Source organism: Diplotaxodon limnothrissa, linkage group LG19 (assembly GCF_057381915.1).
Source record: "Diplotaxodon limnothrissa isolate DT_005_m linkage group LG19, D_limnothrissa_male_GT1.1, whole genome shotgun sequence".
Taxonomy (NCBI): Eukaryota; Metazoa; Chordata; class Actinopteri; order Cichliformes; family Cichlidae; genus Diplotaxodon; species Diplotaxodon limnothrissa.
The window spans coordinates 22375390-22395150 of record NC_140614.1 but is presented as its reverse complement, the minus strand read 5'-3'; the positions used below and the strand labels follow the sequence as shown (position 1 = coordinate 22395150).

The 19761-nt window shown below is 41.6% G+C and overlaps 1 protein-coding gene across 1 annotated transcript; it reads right to left on the bottom strand.

The window, feature by feature from the left end:
• Nucleotides 1-1761: 1761 nt before the first annotated feature.
• On the bottom strand, nt 1762-19424 carry LOC146612187 (phospholipid phosphatase-related protein type 3-like). Its single transcript, XM_085342998.1, has 9 exons — nt 19401-19424; nt 14672-14775; nt 14123-14308; nt 11514-11643; nt 10594-10789; nt 7123-7180; nt 4797-4970; nt 3150-3962; nt 1762-2715 (listed from the first exon to the last, which is right to left on the bottom strand). Exons 2-9 carry the CDS (start codon nt 14750-14752, stop codon nt 1762-1764), a joined length of 2592 nt encoding a protein of 863 aa, XP_085199124.1. The 5' UTR covers nt 14753-14775; nt 19401-19424.
• Between the last annotated feature and the right edge of the window lie 337 nt (nt 19425-19761).

Here is a 19761-nt window from a genome sequence, read left to right as displayed (position 1 = left end):
TATGATTTGGAGTCATTTTCCAGTGCAGTGGGCAAATCTCACTTCAAGGCCCTCTTGCTCAGTTGTACTGGGCCTTTCCAACGTATTACATGGTTATCTTCAGCAAATGCATGTTGGCCATAGTTTATCTGAAGATTATAGCTCTACAGTAGAAAATTACATTTGCTGATGAAAAGTCTAGAGGAAGTGAATTTTTGAGTTAAGATTGTTTTACCAACATTTATTTCAAAGAAATCCTAGCTTATCATAGTGCTGGTTGGCTGTTTTTTTAAACTGGGAAGTTTTTAAATATAAAATAGAATAATTTAGCCTCATATTGTAAAAAGGTATAGTTGATAATCTCTTAAAACTGCAACGAAAAAAATGGTATAGATAATGGATAGGTGAAGTCTGACCTTGCAGGTATTAGTAATTTATGAATAGAATGATTTGGGTCTTTCTGTTTGGCTTTTCCTGATAAATTAGAAGCAAAGTGAAAGCCAAAATGCTAGTGAAAAGACTTTCAAGACCTGAAAACTTAAAATCTACTCATAAGGATGTTTTTTTACTGAGCTATAAAGCCAGCTCGCCCATCCAACTGGTACCTACTGAAGCCACTTTGTTCCAAGGTTACGGTGGGCAACACTACTGGCTGGGCAGCTTTCCATTAACATTCCCTTTACTATTACGATTTGCAAGAGGGCCAAATACAAAGAGTGTACTAGCATGGTTTGATAAACACGTTAATCTCCTTAGCGCGGCTTCAAGCTCCGTTCCGTGGAAGGTTTCGTGCACAGAAAAGACAGACCGTCTGTCTGGCTTGCTGTGCTGTGTCCAGCCACATTCTTCATGTTAGGAATAATTCTCTTTCCACTTGACTGCCTCTCATGTTTGCTACAGTAATCCATTCAGTGACGTCTGTATAGGGGTGCCCAACTGTGCACGATCCTCCCCACATCCAATCATCCTTTCTCCTCCTTCTTGCTTACCTTCCAGAAGCAATGTTTCCTAAATCTGCTTCTTCTGGTAAATGCAAGCGCATCTGCCTGATCTCAAATGTAAGAATTTGTTATGTGGTTTGTTTATTTGGAGGTATAAGAATTTGTGGTTTTGTCAGTTGTTGCTATTGGCAAGTACTCTTAAACCTGTGTTTGAACTTGACTTTACGGCATCCTTATAGCTTTTGAATGCTTTGAAGGATGATTTTTATAGCTAGTAACAAGAGCAAATTCTCTGTGTGTAATGGCTGGCAACCTCAAACAGTTATTCAACTTCAAGAAAAGCTAGTATTGCTTGTAGTTGTTTTGTTTTCTGAGTCTCATCCCCATCTCAAGGGAAACTTGATTTAGCAAATCCCAATCCATTCATTCAGCTCTTTCAGCTGCAGCCTCTTCGACTCCTTTGAAACACAGAGGATGTGCGTGCTGAAACCAGAGGTAACCTGGGGTTTTTAATTTCTCTCCCTGCTCTATTTAACATCCGTTTCTTTTCTTGTCTGTTCTTTTCTCAGTGAGGGCTGCTGAGCTAACACTGTGGGTAGTTTGTGTATGCAGGAAGTGGAAAAAAAAAGATTCCCCCTGCTGAGTTTGTATTCTGCCAGACTTTCACCTAGTCCTCAATTCCATATCCAGGATCTCTAAACCACTTTATCATTTCTCAAAAGTCATAAAACTCTGTTCACCTATCGCTGCCTACTTTTCTTCAGTGTCTCTTTGAGAAGAGTCCTCCCTTCTCTAGTACAATCTGTGATTTTACAATGGTGTCTCTTGTCTTCACGCTTCACTATAACATCCTCTCGTTCTGCATGGCCTTGTAGTAGTGCTCCTGCTCAGCATGGCTTCGGGCGGACACAGACGGCCGACGGGGCAGGGTGGAAGTGCGGGACAATAACTGGTTGTGGCCATCTATCAGTAAGTCAGGGTGGGGAGGTGGAGGAAGCATGCTGGAGCAAGACTGGTGAGGAGGTAGAGGCATGGAAGAGGGATGCGGTGGTGGAGGCAAGGGCGAAGAGGATGGGTGTGGGTGTGGAGGCATTTGGGAAGAAGAGGGGTGAGGAGGGGGAGGCATTTGAGAGGAAGATGGGAGGGGTGGTGGAGACATCTGAGAGGATGGGTGAGGAGGTGGAGGCATATGAGAGGAGGTGGGGTGAATGGGAGGTGGAGGCATTGGGGAGGAGCTTGGTGGTGGAGGGGGAGGCAAGGGAGAGGAAGATGGTTGAGGAAGCGGTGGTGGGATAGGGGATGACGACAGCTGAGGTGGGGGCGGAAGAGGGGATGAGGAGGTGGGAAAAGGTGGGGGAGGCAGATCAGCTCCTCCTTCGGCACTGCAGCTGACCGAGGAGGAGCACAGGGAGTCTGATTTCACTGGGAGTGTCCTGTAGTCCCGGTAATGACTGACATTGTCTTGTCGCTGCAGCGCAGCACGGTGTTTGTCACCCGTCGGGTCAGCGGCCATCATGTTGCCACTGATGGTGTTTCTCCATTCCCACGGCTTGCCATTAGTGGCCGACACACGCACCACCGGATGGTGAGGGGCATGAGCGTCGATTGTGACGATGCTCCCGCTGCCAGCGATGCTCCCTGGGTTGCTCCCAGTGCAGCTGTCTCGATCAGATGGTATCCGGTAGTATGGTGACTCTGAGCAGTTGGAGCCAGGACCAGAGGAGGAGCCGCCTTCTGATGTCTTAGTGGAAGGAGTAGTAGGTCCTTGACCCTGCTGCTTTGACATGGCTACGACCTGCAAGAAAGAGACAAAAATCTCATGATAATCCATATATAAGAGCAGCTGCAAATAAATTACTCAACAACTATCCAGGAAGAGGGACATTTTTTGGCGTGGACATGGCAGAGCATGATAATAACCTATTATATACCTCTAAAATATTTTCAGAAGATTTAACTCTAGTTATAATTAGCATTTGAAGTCTTATGAGACTGATTTATGTTGGAAACTAATCAGTGAAATTGCTCCCACCAGTGTTGTTTTGATTATACCAGCAAAAATAAATCATAGATGTGTAGTTTACACAGCATATGGCAGCTGTTAAATCTCCGTTCCTGTCTAAACTGAATTGGCTACATGCCACGTGACAATAAAGTATGAAAAATTATGGCTAAAGATAATATCGTTGTGATCGTTTTTAGGCTTTCATTTTCTAATTTCTACCTCACCTGTGTGACTCTTTGCTGGCTGGGAGGCTGGTTGGGCTGCGTGTTGGGCACACGGGGAGTCGACACGGCAATGGGCCCTGTTCCAGGCTCTTTTAGTCCTCCTCCCTCTGTGAGTGACAACCACTTTGCCCGTGTCTTGGCACTCTTAGGGGAAACAGGAGGTGGCCGAGAGGCCTCCTCAGGGATGTGAACAAGTGGGGGTGCCACCACCATCCTGGCTCCAGTCGGTGTGGTGGTATTGGCTTGCACTGTGGGATAAAGAGAAGACGGCATTTGTTGGTCGCCCCCTTCCCCTGCAGCTGTGCCTCCTTCACCTCCTCCATCTCCTCCCTCTTCCTCATCTCGTGAGCTCTGGCTACGGAGCTCCATCGAGCGCTGCTTCCACTCTGACACCAGCTGCCGAGACCTTTGTGGGTCGAAGGGCACGTGGAACGTCATGTGACGCTGGGTGGTGACTGGCTCCTCTGAGGGTGAGATGGGGCTGTTGCCGTTTGCAACTCGAGGCAAGGTGTTGCTGAAGGTTACCATGGTTTCCTTGCCCATGGGACGACTGGTCGCCAGAAGCTCCACATCAGCGCTTGCTCGTTTGAGGGAGGCCAGGGATGCCTTCTCCCTCCTCACCTTACTCCGTGCTCCAGATCCCAACCCCAGCTCCTCCCTGCTTTCAGACACCCTGGGAGTCTTCCTGTACAAGGAGTCATGGCTCCTCTGACTCAACACCCTCAGGCCATCCTTCTGCTGTGCTGAAGCTAGTCTTTGTAAAGACGGAGCATCTTCTTCCGAGGCTTTGAAGTTTCCCACTGCGTACACAGCCTAACAAGGGACAGAGGGACAAAGGAGAAATAAATGAGGAAATAGAACCACTCAGGGTGTTAAATAAAGACTAGAGCATGAAATTGTGTTTTCTTTAATCATTAGGAGGGAAAATTTAGATTTTCATATTAGTGGAGAGAGTTTGCGTGAATAGACATCTCTCTTTTCTGCTATTCTCCTGAGGTCAGCGTGAATCCCTCTCTAACCCCTCTCTTCATCCTTTAATGACAAGGAGAAAAACTCCCCCTCTTGAAAAGTGAAAGACGAGAGAGACAGAGAAGGCGAGGAGGAGGGGAGTGTGGAAAATGGCAACGACAAGTTTTCTTAAAACGAAGTGTGAAATTGTTCCAGAAAATTCTTATCGGATTATTCATTCCCTCTCCCTTCCCTCCGTAATAGAAAAGGCTATATATAGGCTGCCAGTAAAAAAAAAAAATGCTCGGAGAGAAATATATGGAAGCCACACAGGGAGGAGAGGTGATGAAAGAAAGAAGCGTTTGTTAGCACATGCTGTGATACTGTTAGAATAATACAATGGGACAGTTCAGTCGCAGCAAAACAACTAAACCACGTTAATAAGAAAATCTATTTATGTGCATTTTGTCATTCCCACCCTGCTGCATATTGATGGTTAACTACTCCTCACAGACAAACAAATCCCTGAATGGATCCAAACACATGCTGATGCTTAATTCACAAACATAGGCCTAAAATAGAAGATTTGTAGACATCTTCATTAATTCAGATTTCTTTTTAGAAAGTTCTATTATTAGATATAAAGCAATTGGGGAAAAAAGCAGGAGCAAACATTTTTGTGCACTTTGTTGAACTAACCAAGTAGACTCCAATGCCGGCTCCTATCACGTATCCCACGTACACGTCTATAGGGTGACTGCGGTGTTGAGTTATCTGCGTCAGGCCAGCGAGGCCTGCTGCCATGCAGAAAGCAAAGACGAGCATCGGCTTCAGCAGCTTAGTAGTGCTGTTGATGCTGGCGTTGAAATACATCTGCAGAGAGAAACAAACACACACAGCATATCAGCAAAGAGCAGACGTTTGAGACATATGAAGCCCGGGATTAAGATTAAAAGGCATTACGATAATTTTACCTCAGGTGCACATAGACAATTACTTTACAGTGTGTAGTGCAAATGTAGATTGCATTACCCGGTTAATAATAAAACAATATGCTAGTTAGAAGAGATATCAACACCAAACTCATATCTGTTTATTAGATATTAAGCCAAAGTCTGGAGCTTAGCCTAACATAAATGGAGAAACAGCTCTCCAGGCTGCATTCTTAAAGACGAATAATTTGCCCATTACCTCCAAGAGTTAACTCCAGGACTGAAAAATGAAGCCAACCAGGATGTGCCAGTTAAAGCTGGATGCAACAGCCAGTTAAATAGCCACAAGCTGTCTGTTTGGCACCACTTAAGCTGAACTGAGCATGTGTGCATTGTTGCTACCTTTTGAATTCAATTACCTGACAATTAATACGGCTGGCTATGCTGTAAATTGTATTAACAGGCTAATTAAATACTAGGTGCTCCTTGGACCATTCTGTTCAAATACGGTCACTTTTGCAAATACAGTCTATAATCAACACTTAAAAAGTTTTTCAGTCTTATCTGTACAGTTAAGATACTGAAATGTTAAAAAAGTATTTTTAAAGATACAGGCTTTTCCTCCTTTAATCCCCCTTTGTACTAAGAAAAGCTAAAGTAAAGCGGATATAGATTCATATTTAATAACAATTATTCCAAAGACATCCATTATACAATAGCACTTGTTTCCTGTGCAGCTCGAAGCATTCTCTTTAATATAACTCATATTGTCTTGAAAAAGGGAAATGAACTTATTTTGATCTTATTTGTATATTTCTTTTTTAGCTCATGTGGTAAAGTAGTTTCGAATTCAAATGTCTTGGCAGTAAAGCAAAGTCGATGAGTGAGAAAGTCAGGCTGTGAAAGGGGGAAAATATATTTACAGTTACTGGCCGTTCGCATTCTCTGCATGCACACCATATTTCGATTATATAAAACGGAGGACAGCTGAGTGACAGAATGCAGGCTTTGCAAAAAATTTCCTTTCTAACAAGCTTGTCTATCTAGTGCTGTGCATAAAAATCCTGCTTTTCTTGATGCAAGAGGGAAAATCTGTCAGCCTGGAGAGATGCGAGTTATTTTCGATGCAGATTTTCTCGGCACTTCTTGAACCAACTATCTGCCTTTTGTGGAGAAATTTTCTTAGGTATTTTCTTTATTTGATTTCATTTAAATTTAGCAGAAAAGTTTTTTTATACTGAACACAATAAATACATGAATGTCTAAATTTGCTGGACAGGTATGACCAGAACTGAAAAAAAATGACCTGGCATCAGCGCGAAGATCCGACAACATGTTGTAGTGCTAACAAACCCAACAGCTGCTTTTCTCCAGCTCCCCTGCCTTATCTTGTCAGAAATCTGTCCAGTGAGCTTTAATGAGCTCATACAGGGCTCACTGAGGCAGCAGTGATATGGCCAGTAGCTTGCAATAGCCATTGGTGGAGGAGTGTGTGTGTGGGAGGGTGTTACCTCGTGGAAAAATGACAGTGCTACTTTGCCGTACAGTTCACATACTGCTGCAGTCAGTGCTAGATTGCAGAACGGCAAAAAAATCCACTAGAACGTAACAATGAACCCCCAAACCTGACCTCAAGCTGACAGTTACAGTTATTTTTTATTTGAGTCAGATGTGAGCCCAGCCTGAGGATAATATGCAATCTGAAAATCTATGAACTATGTATCAAATGGCAGTTAATTCCAGTTGAAAGTTGCTGATATGGTTGTAGATCATACAAGTTGTATGATGCCAGCAGCAATGTTTGTTATGAATTAGTGGAAGTTCTGGATAGTTATCATGAAACAAATTTAATTGTTGTTCTAGGACAAAGATACAAAATGTTAATGTATCATTCAGGCTTTAGAAAAAGTATCAAACTAAACATGGTTACCTTGCATATAGTTTTTCTCCTGTTTTAAAGTTCTAATGAATCAGCTATTCATAAAAAAAAGCATCAAATGAACCACACGCATATTCACAAGCAAACAAACATCATGCAGATACACAACACTTAAGCAAACACATGCGGCAATTAAGGCGAAGGGAGTGCTTACAGAGATATATACGGCAGCGAAGCCAGAGAGCGTTGCATGCTGGGATGGGAATGTTTTCCTAAAGGGAGAAAAAGGGAGAGTTAGAAGTGGAAGAGTAAAGACAAAAAAAGAATTCGATTCCTGTTTTCATAAAGGACTTTGTGTATTCTGAGAGCGTTTATTGCCTCTTGAATAAACCTGAATAAAACTGTCGCGGCTGCTCTTGTTATGCCCGGATTGCATTTGACATTAAAATCTGTGTGTCTGCCCGACTGAGAGTTGTCAGACTGAGTGTGTGTCCTTGGATGTGAACATTAATAAACACAAAGAGAATACCACTGGGCATTAGTGGGAACATTAAAGGGAGAGTGATTGAATTGAGGTCAGAAATGTTATTTAATTTAATTTTTTTTAAAATGAAAGAAATCTTGTGTTTGCTCTTAACTTCTGCTGTTGTGTTAGCGTTTCCCATTTTTTTCAGGCTAAATTCAAGGATTATTCTTTAAAGGCCATGTTTTCTTTTAGACCTGGAGTCTGAATACACTTTGGCTGGCCTAAAGGTCTATTTTATGAATAGATTTCAGTCATATTGCCCTCCAGGCACAGAGCCCTGGACACCATTCAAACATGCAGGTCAACACTGGACACTCCATAGAACTCCAGCACAGGCCTGTCAAATTTCCTTCTGTTTCTGTCTGTGAATATTGCGATCACTTCTCAAAGTAAGAGAAAAAAATGTAGACACACTGCCCATTTTGGATACATCAATCCACATGCAAGAGTCTCTGTGGTATTTCCAGCACAAAGAAACCACCCAGCCAAGTTTCTGCCAGAGCAATTTACTGATCTATAGATTCCTCTCTGAACAACCCTTTCACTTTCACGGCCAACAGGATGAAACTGCTCACTGTCAAAGCAAATGTCGGTTGTAATGTTAGCAAGCTATATAACAGCGATCCACTGGTAGTTAGTTTCAGTTGGAGTCGGCGTTACAGGGCAGTAGTGGCAAGCCAGTAATACTGTTAGATTATTAAAAATGTTATGACTAATCTAATCAGGCCTTATTTCTGTGTCAGTGTAAATGACTGAGCATTGGTAATCTGTGCTGGTGAGATTTTTCCACTGTTCTTGTGAGCAGGTTTAGTATTTTCACACACAAATAATTGAGAAGCAGTGGAAAAAAAACACACATCTTGCCCTCCGGGTGGGCATGCCTATAATGACGTGATGTTAGGTGAAAAGGATGAATTTGAGGATCAAGGCTGGAACTATATTTAGGTTAAGATGATGTTAGTTTTGGCAAAAACTGCAAGCGTTTTATAGAACATGTCTTGCTAATCCTTTAGACACTGAGGTGAGTAGCAAGTAGAATGCATTGTGTCAATAAGAGTCACGGCAAGTAAAGCAGTGCTAACATATGCACTTGTACTACAAGGATTATCCCTGTATCAACTCTATTTAGCTATAATCTTTCCTGTGTGTGTGTGTGCTTAGTGCCTCTCATACCCATAGATCGGAGCTTATTTGTCTAGCCTATGTCTGCTTGTTAGAAAATGCACTGCAAAAGAGCATTTACAAAACCCAAACTTAGTCAGAGCACCTGCGAGGAAGATTCTGCAGCTGAGTGGCAGGTCTTCTTATACAAATAAACATTTGGCTTTACTATCAAGTATGCCATTAAAAAGAAAATCCTTATTATTTTAAGCAACCATTTCTATCTATTTTTATCTTTTTATCCCCTCAATAAGTTGTCATTAGTCCTTGTCTGCTATACTCCTGCAAGACAGTGATGTTTCACCCTATTCAGTAAAATCTGCAACATTATTGTCATAATACATTGGGTTACATTTTCTGATTAAGGATGTATAGTTATGAGTAGAGATGGACCGATCCGATATTACGTATCGGTATCGGTCCGATACTGACCTAAATTACTGGATCGGATATCGGAGAAAAATAAAAAATGTAATCCGATCCATTAAATATCACGAAAGCACCTCACAAAACTTGCAACACGCCGTAACTCACCTCAGAACGTTAGCACGTCGGAGCAGTATGCATCACGTGATAGAGCGGCTGTGGCATGCGGGACCTGTCGGTGGTCTGGATAGCATTTGGAGCTTCGCTAGCAACCTGGCATTTCATCTCCGACAAAGTTATCCCCGAGAGAAGTAAAGCAAGTGTGTAAGTCCATCTCTGAATGTTTGTAAAGCATTCCCACGTTAAGCTTAACGAGCGACTGCCTCTCGCTCTCCGGCTGCTACTTCAATCATGAAACTGCTTAAATGATCAGCTGATCGGCTTTTCTGTAGCGAGTCTGTCTTTCTTGTTTGTTTTTGGCCCACTTTGCACCAGAAAGAGGAAACCAGCGGCTGAACAACAGCAGCACGTTTAAGCTTGATAAGCTGTTGTTAGAATTTATTTAATATTACTTTCTACACCAGGATCGTTTTCTACGTAGCTGACGCTGGTAACTGTGCAGGGGCGGATCTAGCAAAGTTTAGCCAGGGGGGCCGATAGGGCATTAACTGGGAAAAGGGGGCACAAAGACATACTTTTCTTTCTTATTCTCATTTAAAATGTCTAGCTTTTAATAAATAATTATCTGACACCCAAAGTTTTAATTTGATGTAAAACGAATAGAAGTCAATTACTGTATATAGTGACTATTAAGTCTAATATATATACCCTAGTAAGCTATAGTACTTTTTCCTTTGGGAAGGTACCATCTGTGCAGTCTGCAATTTTGTTGAAGAAAGATGTTGAATCTATTTAATATTTCTGTGCATTTTTTTTCACACTGCATCAAATTAAGGTTGATTACGTCGATTAAGCATCATGAGGTGGCGCGTGAGGGGTGGTTCCCTATTTTTTATTTATTTATTTTTGTTGTTGCTGGGAGTTGGAACCCTATTAGTTAGGTTGCTTAATATTTACGCTAAGTACTCTTTAAAATACCAGAATAGGGAGAATGGTGTAGGTCTAAGTTTATTAGATTGATCAGTATTGCTGAACTATGAAATATTTTTTTTGTATACAGGTATAACAGAATAGCTTTAGTGTAGTTGTTGTTTTAAACTTGAGTATGAACTTGCAGACTTGCAAAATGCAGCAAGATATTTTAAAAAACAGTTTTGTTGATTAAAAAACACTATATCGGATTCATATCGGTATCGGCAGATATCCAAATTTATGATATCGGTATCGGTATCGGACATAAAAAAGTGGTATCGTGCCATGTTGACAATAAACTAGGTAGCACAACGTTGTCTTATTCTTATTACAAGGCAACAGACCATGGAGCCAGAGCGCTGACAAGACAGGTAAGACTCTGTACAAGTGCACTGATGATTTACTTTAACGACTTCATTAAATCTGTTTGTCTTATTAGCGTTTATGTTGTTTTTATATGTGCAATGATGCAAATTTTGATTTTAAGCAGATGGAGACATTCGGTGTTTATTCTCCTTTAGTTATAAATGAATGCCTTACCGAGCTGACATAATAGCATACTGGTCTTTGCCCATGCAGATGTCCTGTGTGATGTAGGCATTGTTGTCACATGACACTCCCGGGGCCGTGTAATTAGGCTGGCAGACAGTAAGGAAGAAAGGGGCGTGGTAGCCAGTAGCTAACTGGATGACATCTGTCACCAGGGCTGTTGCCAGGAGACCGAATACATGAACACCTGAGGGAGAGAGGTAAAGGGAAGAGATAGTAAGGCAACCTTAGTAAATGAACTAAAAGCCTCTGGTGGTTTCCGGACATTGAGATGTTCATTTATGAATGTGTACAGTTGCGCAAACTACGCTTAATTTGCTCCGACCTTAAGTGACACCAAAAGCCTTCAGTTTGTCACATTTTGAAGCTTTCCCGCAGACAGAGAAATTTGGCAAGGTGAATTAATTACTGTTTTCACTTCAAAGCTCAAAGTCAGCCTCAAGATATTTCCTGTAGAGTATGATATCATGCCTTTTTCATTTTAAGCCACCCTTCATTTAATGCATGTAATTAGCTTATTTCTCTACTCTAAAACAGGGATAAAGTTGCAGGCTGAGAAGGATGAATAATTTGTCAGAGCCAAAACTGATATTCATCTTAAGAACAACAGAATTTTGCTCTAACTTTGTGGTTTGCATAAAGGACAGAATTTAACCTACGCATCTTCCATTGGCCTCAGTTTGATAAACTGTTCATTGTATTAATATGACTATTTTATTTTATTTTGCTTGTTTGGGTAGTGACAATACAAAAAAACTAGAAAAACAGAGTTCTCACGTGTCCTCAGAGATGCCCATCAATAATTTGTCCTGAACTATTACACCATGTAACTAAGTGTGCTCTGAATAACAGTGTGGCCTTAACTCCTGCAAGCAGCCCAAACGCTCTGAAGGACTGGCAGTTATACACACCGACGAATCGCACGGTCCTGCGTAGGAAGGAGTTGAAGCTGCAGCCTCCAGCATTTATGCTGCCTTCTGACTTTGGACAAGTCTTCAGTTTGGACTGCATGCAGTACATCAAGCCTTCCCCCATCATAATCTGCAGACAGAGGGAGAGAAAAAAAAAGGAGAATAAAAGATATGGAGTCTTTCTTCGTTACACTTCAAACGACTACGAGAGTAAATGAAAAAGAAAAAGATTTGAAAAGTTTGAATCTATCATTGTCAGATACAAGATATTGTGATCGATGAGAAACAATGCATTGTAGAGCGAATGGAGCAAAGGTGCTATTGAACAGTGATCACTTTCAGTCGGAATGATAGATGAGTTTTGGAGAGGTCTGCTGAAGGATTAGGAATGTGTGCGTCTGGGTGCGAGTGTGCATATTGATTGGAGGGCCTGTGGCGTGTTCGATGATGTGCATGGGAATGTCAGGTATATATTTAGTGTCTACATTTATCTTGCTTTGTGAGTGTTTGACAAGCTGTACATTTGTGTGATCTATGCATTTGTCTATATGCACAAGTGTATCTGCGGGATGTTTATGTGGAGCACTCACAAACCCTCAAAGCTTCAGACATATAATAGGTCACTGAATCTGTGACAGGATTATGTTCTGGTAGAGCTAATCAACACTTTCATATAAGGAGTTCATTAAATGTTAATTAAATGCTCAGTGGAAAACCTAAATATAATTATTACTCAAACTTTTAGGTTCATTTAACATGTTGTTTTAGTTCAGCCTGTGTAAATCATGCTCTAATAAGTTTTCAATCAATTTTCAAATTAAAACAATCCCAAAATACCAATAGAAACTGGATGTCTGGAAACAGGGCAGCAGAGTATTACTATAACAAGTCAAATTATATTACATAATATCTAAATATGGATAAACTTGTGGCAGAAAAATATTTTTAATTACAAAAAGGTTTTACAGAACTGCTCGTTAACACAAACATCTAATCAAACCACCACATGGCAAATAAAAGCATTGAGCAATGCATTTACATGTGTACACGTGGTCTAGACCAGCGGTCCCCAACCCCCGGGCCTCGGACCAGTACCGGTCCGTGAGTCGTTTGGTACTGGGCCGTGAAAGTTGAGGCTCAGGTGTGAAATGTATAGTTTTCAGGGTTTTTATTGGTTTTCAGCGTTATTTTGTTATCGTTTTTATCGTTTACTCGGTTTTCCTTGGTCTTTTCACGTGTGTTATGAATAAATTTTCTTTTTTTCGGTACCGGTACTAGTTTTATTTCGTTGTATTCATCCGCGACACCTTAAAGGCCGGTCCGTGAAAATATTGTCGGGCATAAACCGGTCCGTGGCGCAAAAAAGGTTGGGGAACGCTGGTCTAGACAACCTGCTTGACTTCAAACTGAGAACTCAGAATGAGGAAGAAAGGTTATTAAAATGTCTCGTGGCGTGGTTTCTGATGCCAGATGAGTATTTGATCAACTGAAGGGATTTTCCTGCACAAACATCTTTAGGGTTTACAGATAATGATCCAAAAAAGAGAAAATTTCCAGTGAAGGGAAGTTCTTTGAACAATAATCCCTTGTTGATGTCAGAAGACAGAGGAGAATGGACAGACTGTTTTGAGCTAATTGGAAGACAACAGTAGCTCAAATAATGTGAATATGTCAAACCTTGAAGGAGACGAGCTACAGCAACAGAAGACCAGTTACCACTCGCATCAACTAAAAACAAAAAACTGAGGCTACTATTCACCCAGGCTCGCTAAAATCGGACATTGCCTGGTCTGATGAGTCTCAGTTTCTGCTGTGTTACACATTTGGTTGTAATTTGATGTAAATAATGTGAAAGCATGGATCTTTCCTTTCTCAGCAGTTCAGACAGTGTATCCATTATTTTTAATTAAAACAGGACCATGTATAACATTAAGATAAATGTTGCCATTTGCACCTGAAAAGCTAATTAATATCTGCAGTCTCTTGGCAGAAGATCACAAAAATGTCACATAAAAAGAAAACATAAAACACACAAAACATTCACACACCCATAACCACCAAGCAAGAAGCAAAATCAATCAAAATGCCTCCACAGTCACCAGATACACACACAGTCTCCAGTAGAGCACTTTTGTGATGCGGTGGAGTTTATCATAGATGTGCAGCTGCTACGTGATACTATCATTTCAGCATGGACCAATTTCTCTGAAGAATGTTTCCAGCATCTTATTGAATCTATGTTATTAAGAACTACGGTCAGTTCTAAAGGCAGAAGGGGCTCAACCCGGTACTAGAGAGGTGTACCTAACGAAGTGTCTGGTGGGTGTAAGCAGGAAGTACTGCACAGATTGTAGATAGTCATTGCACTGAATGCCATAGACATATATGCTTAATAGAAGTCAATTTTAACCTATTTATTAGGTATGACTAATATAGAATAATTTATTAAAGTATAGCACGTAACATTGTGGTGTGATGGATGGATGGATGGATGGATGGATGGATGGATGGATATTTTTATACACAATCCAATGGAGTAACTCTGGGACTCGGTAACACAGGAAACTAGCACCCCAAATGATCCTCACATGTGTGTCATATAGACTTACAGAAGCTGCAGGTCCAGCAAAGGCCAAACTCAGCAGCATCAACAGAGGGATGAGCTCATCGCCTGTCTCCACATAGGGCATGGAGAGGTCGCGGTCATGGCAACGGAAGCCCACCATCGCCGGGGACAAAACATCTGTCAGCTCCAGGAAGTAAAGGGACACCAAGGAGGATAGGACGATGGGGAGCTGGATATGCATGCACGCACACAAACACACACACAAATGCGACCAAGGACATAGCAAAGAGTGACTCGCAGATAATATTTGCTTGGAAAAAAGTGATTCATCCAATGTTTCATCTTCAGTACAAACAAATACACACTTTCAAACACATACAAAAGGGCAAGTTATACCCGTCTTGCTTGCTTTACAACAGATGTCAGATGCCTCCAAATGCAATCAACACAAGGCACTCACTACTGGTATCATTGTACAGAAAAAGGAATGATTCAGTAGGGACTAATTCAATAAATGCAGTGAGAAATGTCAAACAAGCATCTGTATTTTAAAAAGGTGAATCATTCATGCATCTGATCTAGCGACACATACCTCTACAAAATAAAAGCATGGCAACAGTGTCATGCTGTCTTTTGGTGGTTTCTTCTTGGCTTTGTTTTTGGGAGATGTCATCTTGGGATGGGACCAGTCACAGCCTGTTGGGATAACAGATTGCAAAGAGATGTCAGAGTGGAGTTTCAGAGCAGGTTCATGGATTTCCACCATCAATCATCAATCTAAAGCTTCAAAAAGATGTTTCAAAAGTCTGCCAGGCCCTGACTTATGAATGAAACAGCAGGTCAAAAAGTTGTCAAAGGCTGGTTGGTGCTGCAAAGTTTTCTGTATGAACTAGAAAGCATTAGAGTGTTAGAGTAATAATAAAACTAATAAAAAACACAGACATTAAAGATATTCTAAGCAATTATGGTATAACGTTGCTTTAGCAATTCAGTAGTACTACAGAAACATTTAATAATTCAGTCTAATTTTTTGCACACTTAATATCCAAAGTTGTTATTTTGACTTTGTCTGAATACACGTTGTAAATGGGCTGGTTCTTACATAGTGCTTTTAAAATCAAAACAACAGTCGCCTCAAGGCACTTTATATTGTAAGGTAAAGATCTTACAGTAATAGAGAGAAAACCCCAACAATCTGACCACTCCATATGAGCAAGCACTTGTTGACAGTGGGAAGGAAAAACTCCCTTCCCAGTGTCAGGAAGAAACCTCAGACAGAACCAGGCTCAGGGAGGGGTGGCCATCTGGCTCGACCAGTTGCAGGAGGAAGGCAAGACAAAACAGACACTGTGCAAGAGAGCCAGAGCTTAATAATACCTAATGATTAAATGCAAGGTGGTGTATGTTCACATACACACAAGCACTTTTTTTCTATGCTGAAGTACTTTCTGTCTAACACTTGCACACCAATGGATACATCAGGAATAACTTGGGGTTCAGCATCTTGCCTAAAGGTACTTTGGCAGACAGGAGCAGCCAGGGTTTGAACCACTGATCTTCTGATTAGCATGACTGCTATCCCTCCTTAGCTGCAGCCACCCAAAAATGCAGGGAGACAACAAAACACACAAGACTGTCATATTTTGAAAAGTGTTTTTTATGTCACTAGGAAAATAAACAAATGGGGGAAAAGAATTAGAAAGAATTAGAATGAACTGATTAAAAGCCTCTCCTAAAAGAAGCCCAGTTACCATTTACTCAGGTGCTTAGTATTTAGAATAATTCTACATACCTGTTACATTTCAAATTAATCTTCCCCACAAAATTATAGACGTGCATATATAGAGATATCTCCTTCCATCAGTAACCTGCAGGCAGTCAAAAGGCGTCAGAGACAAGCCAACGCCAAAGGCAGGAATGGAAAACTAAACAGAGTTAAATATTCACAGCTCTCTCTACAGAACCCCATTCCCCTCCGATAAGAGCCTGTCCCCTCTTTCTCTGTCCTCTACCCAATTCTCCATTTCCCTCCCTCTCAATCTTCCCTCTCTCCTGGCTCTGCTTGTCCCATTTTGCTTATCTCTCCTTTTCAATCGGTTTCATTTCCCTACCACATTACTAACACTTTCCTCTTGACCTCTTTTCTTTGTGAGTAGTTCTTTTTATACCAACATTCCTGTTCCTATATGTTACTTTGCCTTTGTTTTATCCATATTTATCTTCATTACAATCCATGCACTGACTAATATGATGAATGTGGAGATTTGGCCTGTGGCCACTTGCTCAGTGGCCCCATATGCAAATCTACTGCACCTTGTGTCAAAGGCCTGCTGACCCAACTGAATGGATTTATGCTTTCCCAAATGAGTTTCAGTGGAGCGCTTTGGTCTTTAATGAAGGTATGAACATTTTGTACTTGTAATATCCTTCTTCGTCACAGAAATAGTCCACTTTAAAAGAGAAGGCCCAAAGGTTTTTGTGAAGCTTGAATCCAAAAATACCATCCACATCACCCTTCAACAAACTCACGTTTTCTGAAAGCTGTCATGGCCTCTGTAAGTCTTTCTACCTCTGTCACCTTCTACATCTCAGTACTTCTGCTGAGCTCTTGTTTGTTTCTGTCTTGCTGGTCTCTCTTGTATCATTTCTCAGCATATCCCCATCTCTGCCTTTTCACCCTTCATTTCACGTTTCACCACCTGTCCCTCTTTCTGCACACCTCTCTCGTTCCCATTTTTAATCTCCTCCCTCTTTTATTTTTTTCTGTTTCTCTCGAAACAGAGGAGGGGGGGGGGGGCTGACCCTGAGGCAATGTAAGGCGCAAAGAATCAAAGACTTCCACAGTCTAATTTCCATGACCGCTAGAAATGTATTGGAAACGAGAGAAGAGGACAAGATAAGCACAGATCAAAGAAAAAAAATATTTCAAAAAAAGCCAAATGTGTGTGTGTGTCTCTGTGTGTGAGTGTGTGTATCTGTATGTCTGGTGGTGAGGGTAGGAAGGGGGTGAAGATCATAGAAGGGGGGATATTGGGATGGATGGATTTCAGTGTCGCTAAAAGCAGCTTAGGAAGACGCTGGGGTCTGGGTCTCACTCGCCCAGCAGCTTGGTCTCAGTGACCTACTCCAGTCAGCACTTAAACCGCACCCCAACTCACATTACACACACAAACATGCACTGAATGAGCTTCTTGACTGAAGAAATGGGGGTCGTTTATCTATTACACCAGCATTCGTCCTCTGAGGCGCATCTTTTATGTGTGTGTGCGTGTGTGTGTGTGTGTGTGTGCTGCACTGTTTGTAGTTTGAGCTGCTATGCTTGTGCTTGCAAAGTGTCTGAGTGTGTTTATAGTTTAAGCGATTTGTGTACATCTTGTCTGTGTGTATGCCTGTGAATGAAGTGGGTTGTATAGCCCATGGCATGCAGAAACAGTCTGTCAGGCACTGAGGAAAATATATGACTCAGGGAGCATCAGCACAGGGGTGGGGTTAAAGATAGTGAGCTAATGTATGGATGGGTGACTAATTAAAGGATAAACCTACAGTACTGACAAGGTCTTGGGTGACTATAAAATCCTCCAGGGCAGCTACTATGGTATATTTGTAAAAGCTCTTGGAGAACTGAGCTTAATTCTTCTAAAAAAAAGACATCCTGTCGTTGTTTGTTTGATAGAAAAGAGTGCTGGCTGACAATTTGAATTAGCTGAGAATGAACTTATTGTTTTGTCTTTGTGTCTTTTGTCTAGATTGGCCATTACAGTCTCCCAGAGCCCAGGTTGGCATCTTCACATCTCATTTTGATGAACATTTAGCCAACTGGCTATGCAATGAGATTTGCTAAAAACATATCTAAAACAATTAACTGGTTAGTGATCAGATCAAATTTATTTTCTATCTACTGACTGATAAATAATCACTCACGCACTGTAATATAACCTACTTCTATACTACAAAATAGAACAGTATAGAGCAGTCATCCTGTAGCATTCATGAGATGAGGGATTTTTTGGTGGGGATTAAATTGAATCAAATGGGAACAAAAACAAAAAATCAAAGCCAGCAATTTATTTCTCAAAAGGGAATTTTTTTTCACATACTTCACAGCATCAGCCACAACATGAGACCACCTGCCTATTACTGTACACACCACCTTTGTGCTGCCAGAAAATGTCAGACCCATCAGGGCATGTACTCTTGACCGCTGAGAGTTTCTTGTGATGTCTGGTATCAGAACATTGGCGGTGGATTTCTGTGGGTTGCGGGAATTGGAATGTGATCTGGGGAGTTTGCAGGCTGGGTTGGTGCTTTGGGCTCTTAGTACTGTTCCTTGGGCTGTTTTTGAGCAGCTTTTGCAGTTGCCGAAGGGTACTGCTCTGCTAAGGGAGGCTGCTGCCATTGGGGAGTGCCTTTGCAGGTAAGGGGGTTTGAGGTTAATTGAAGGGGCTGGCACATGCCAAAGAAAGACAAATCAGAAGCAGGATCCAGTTCTAAGCAAAGCAAAATGATTTTAAACCACTTCATCATCAGTGGTCTTAGAGTAATGGCTGATCCGTGTATGTCTGCTGTCCCTAAGTCCCTATAGTTACTACACTATTATTCAGAGTAGAAGAGTACAGGACAGTACAGAATAATAAAGTGAAATAGATTTGTGGTGTCTCCCTACTCGTTATTCATGCATAGTTTTCAAAAAAATGAACTTGGAAATTAATTAATGAGATGAATATGAAGTGGAGAACCACAGCTCACCAGTTTTCTATTCACTGTATTCATGGATTCAGCAATAAAGTTGCTGTGTTGGCTAATGTAAAGCCATGTGCACTGCAGGGCCCTTAAACAGACATATGCAAAGCGCTATTTGCGCTTTGCATATGGTCAGTTTAAGGGTCAGTTTAACTCACCTGCTTTTACAGCGAAAGAAACAGCCGTCCTTTAAATGTAGCTTTATCTTAATAATATAAATTGAGATGGGTGTAAACGGTGATACTGATTTCATTTTTCATGGATAGGAATCATGTGTTTTTTGATTAAAAAAAAAAGGGGAAAAAAAGCTTTCATTTGTTTTAGATCATCTATTGAAGGCTCTAGTAACCAGAATCTGATTAAACACTATATTAAAATGACCACTGGGCAGTTACTCCTCCACAAGCAGAAATCAGCAGATTGCGTATGATATCATCAACGATGGAAACGTGAAAACCATGTGCTAATTTTTCTTCTGTCGCCTCTCAGCTCCTGCCAACAGGAGAAGCATATAGGTTCCTGAGCTTTCTTTGGGTTGCGTACGGGAGAAGAGAACCTCTATACTACCGGACAGCACTCACCTCTGTCCCGGGGGCTCCGCGAATTCACCGAATCCCGTCGCCCCCTTCCCCCTCGGCGTGGTCGTGCGTGCTGCTCCAGTTTTGCGGTGCACCGTCCCTTTAATCCATCTCCAGAGTCACCCCGAAATCCAAAACCTTCACTAATATTTAGAGAGAGCTCCGCCGTGAGGCTATTCTGGGATCATAGGAGGTTGGAGGAATGATGGAAGTAAGTGAGGAGACCTACAGAGAAGGAGCAGGGATGGCGAAAGAGAAGAGAGAGAGAGAGAGAGGAGGGTTGCTGATGGTGGAAAGTCCAATTTGCCGCACTTGCTGGTAACGCGTTCCTTTCCTTTAAATTTCCTGGCTTTGAATAAAGTGA

Bases quoted from the DNA above. Each gene is read 5' to 3' on its own strand.
- LOC146612187 (XM_085342998.1), bottom strand. From the start codon at position 14,752: ATGACATCTCCCAAAAACAAAGCCAAGAAGAAACCACCAAAAGACAGC. The intron at 10,790-11,513 runs GTGTGTATAACT...TCTCTCCCTCAG, and splicing joins CAGGACCGTGCGATTCGTCG to GTGTTCATGTATTCGGTCTC. The intron at 2,716-3,149 runs GTGAGGTAGAAA...TCTTTCTTGCAG, and splicing joins GCCAGCAAAGAGTCACACAG to GTCGTAGCCATGTCAAAGCA.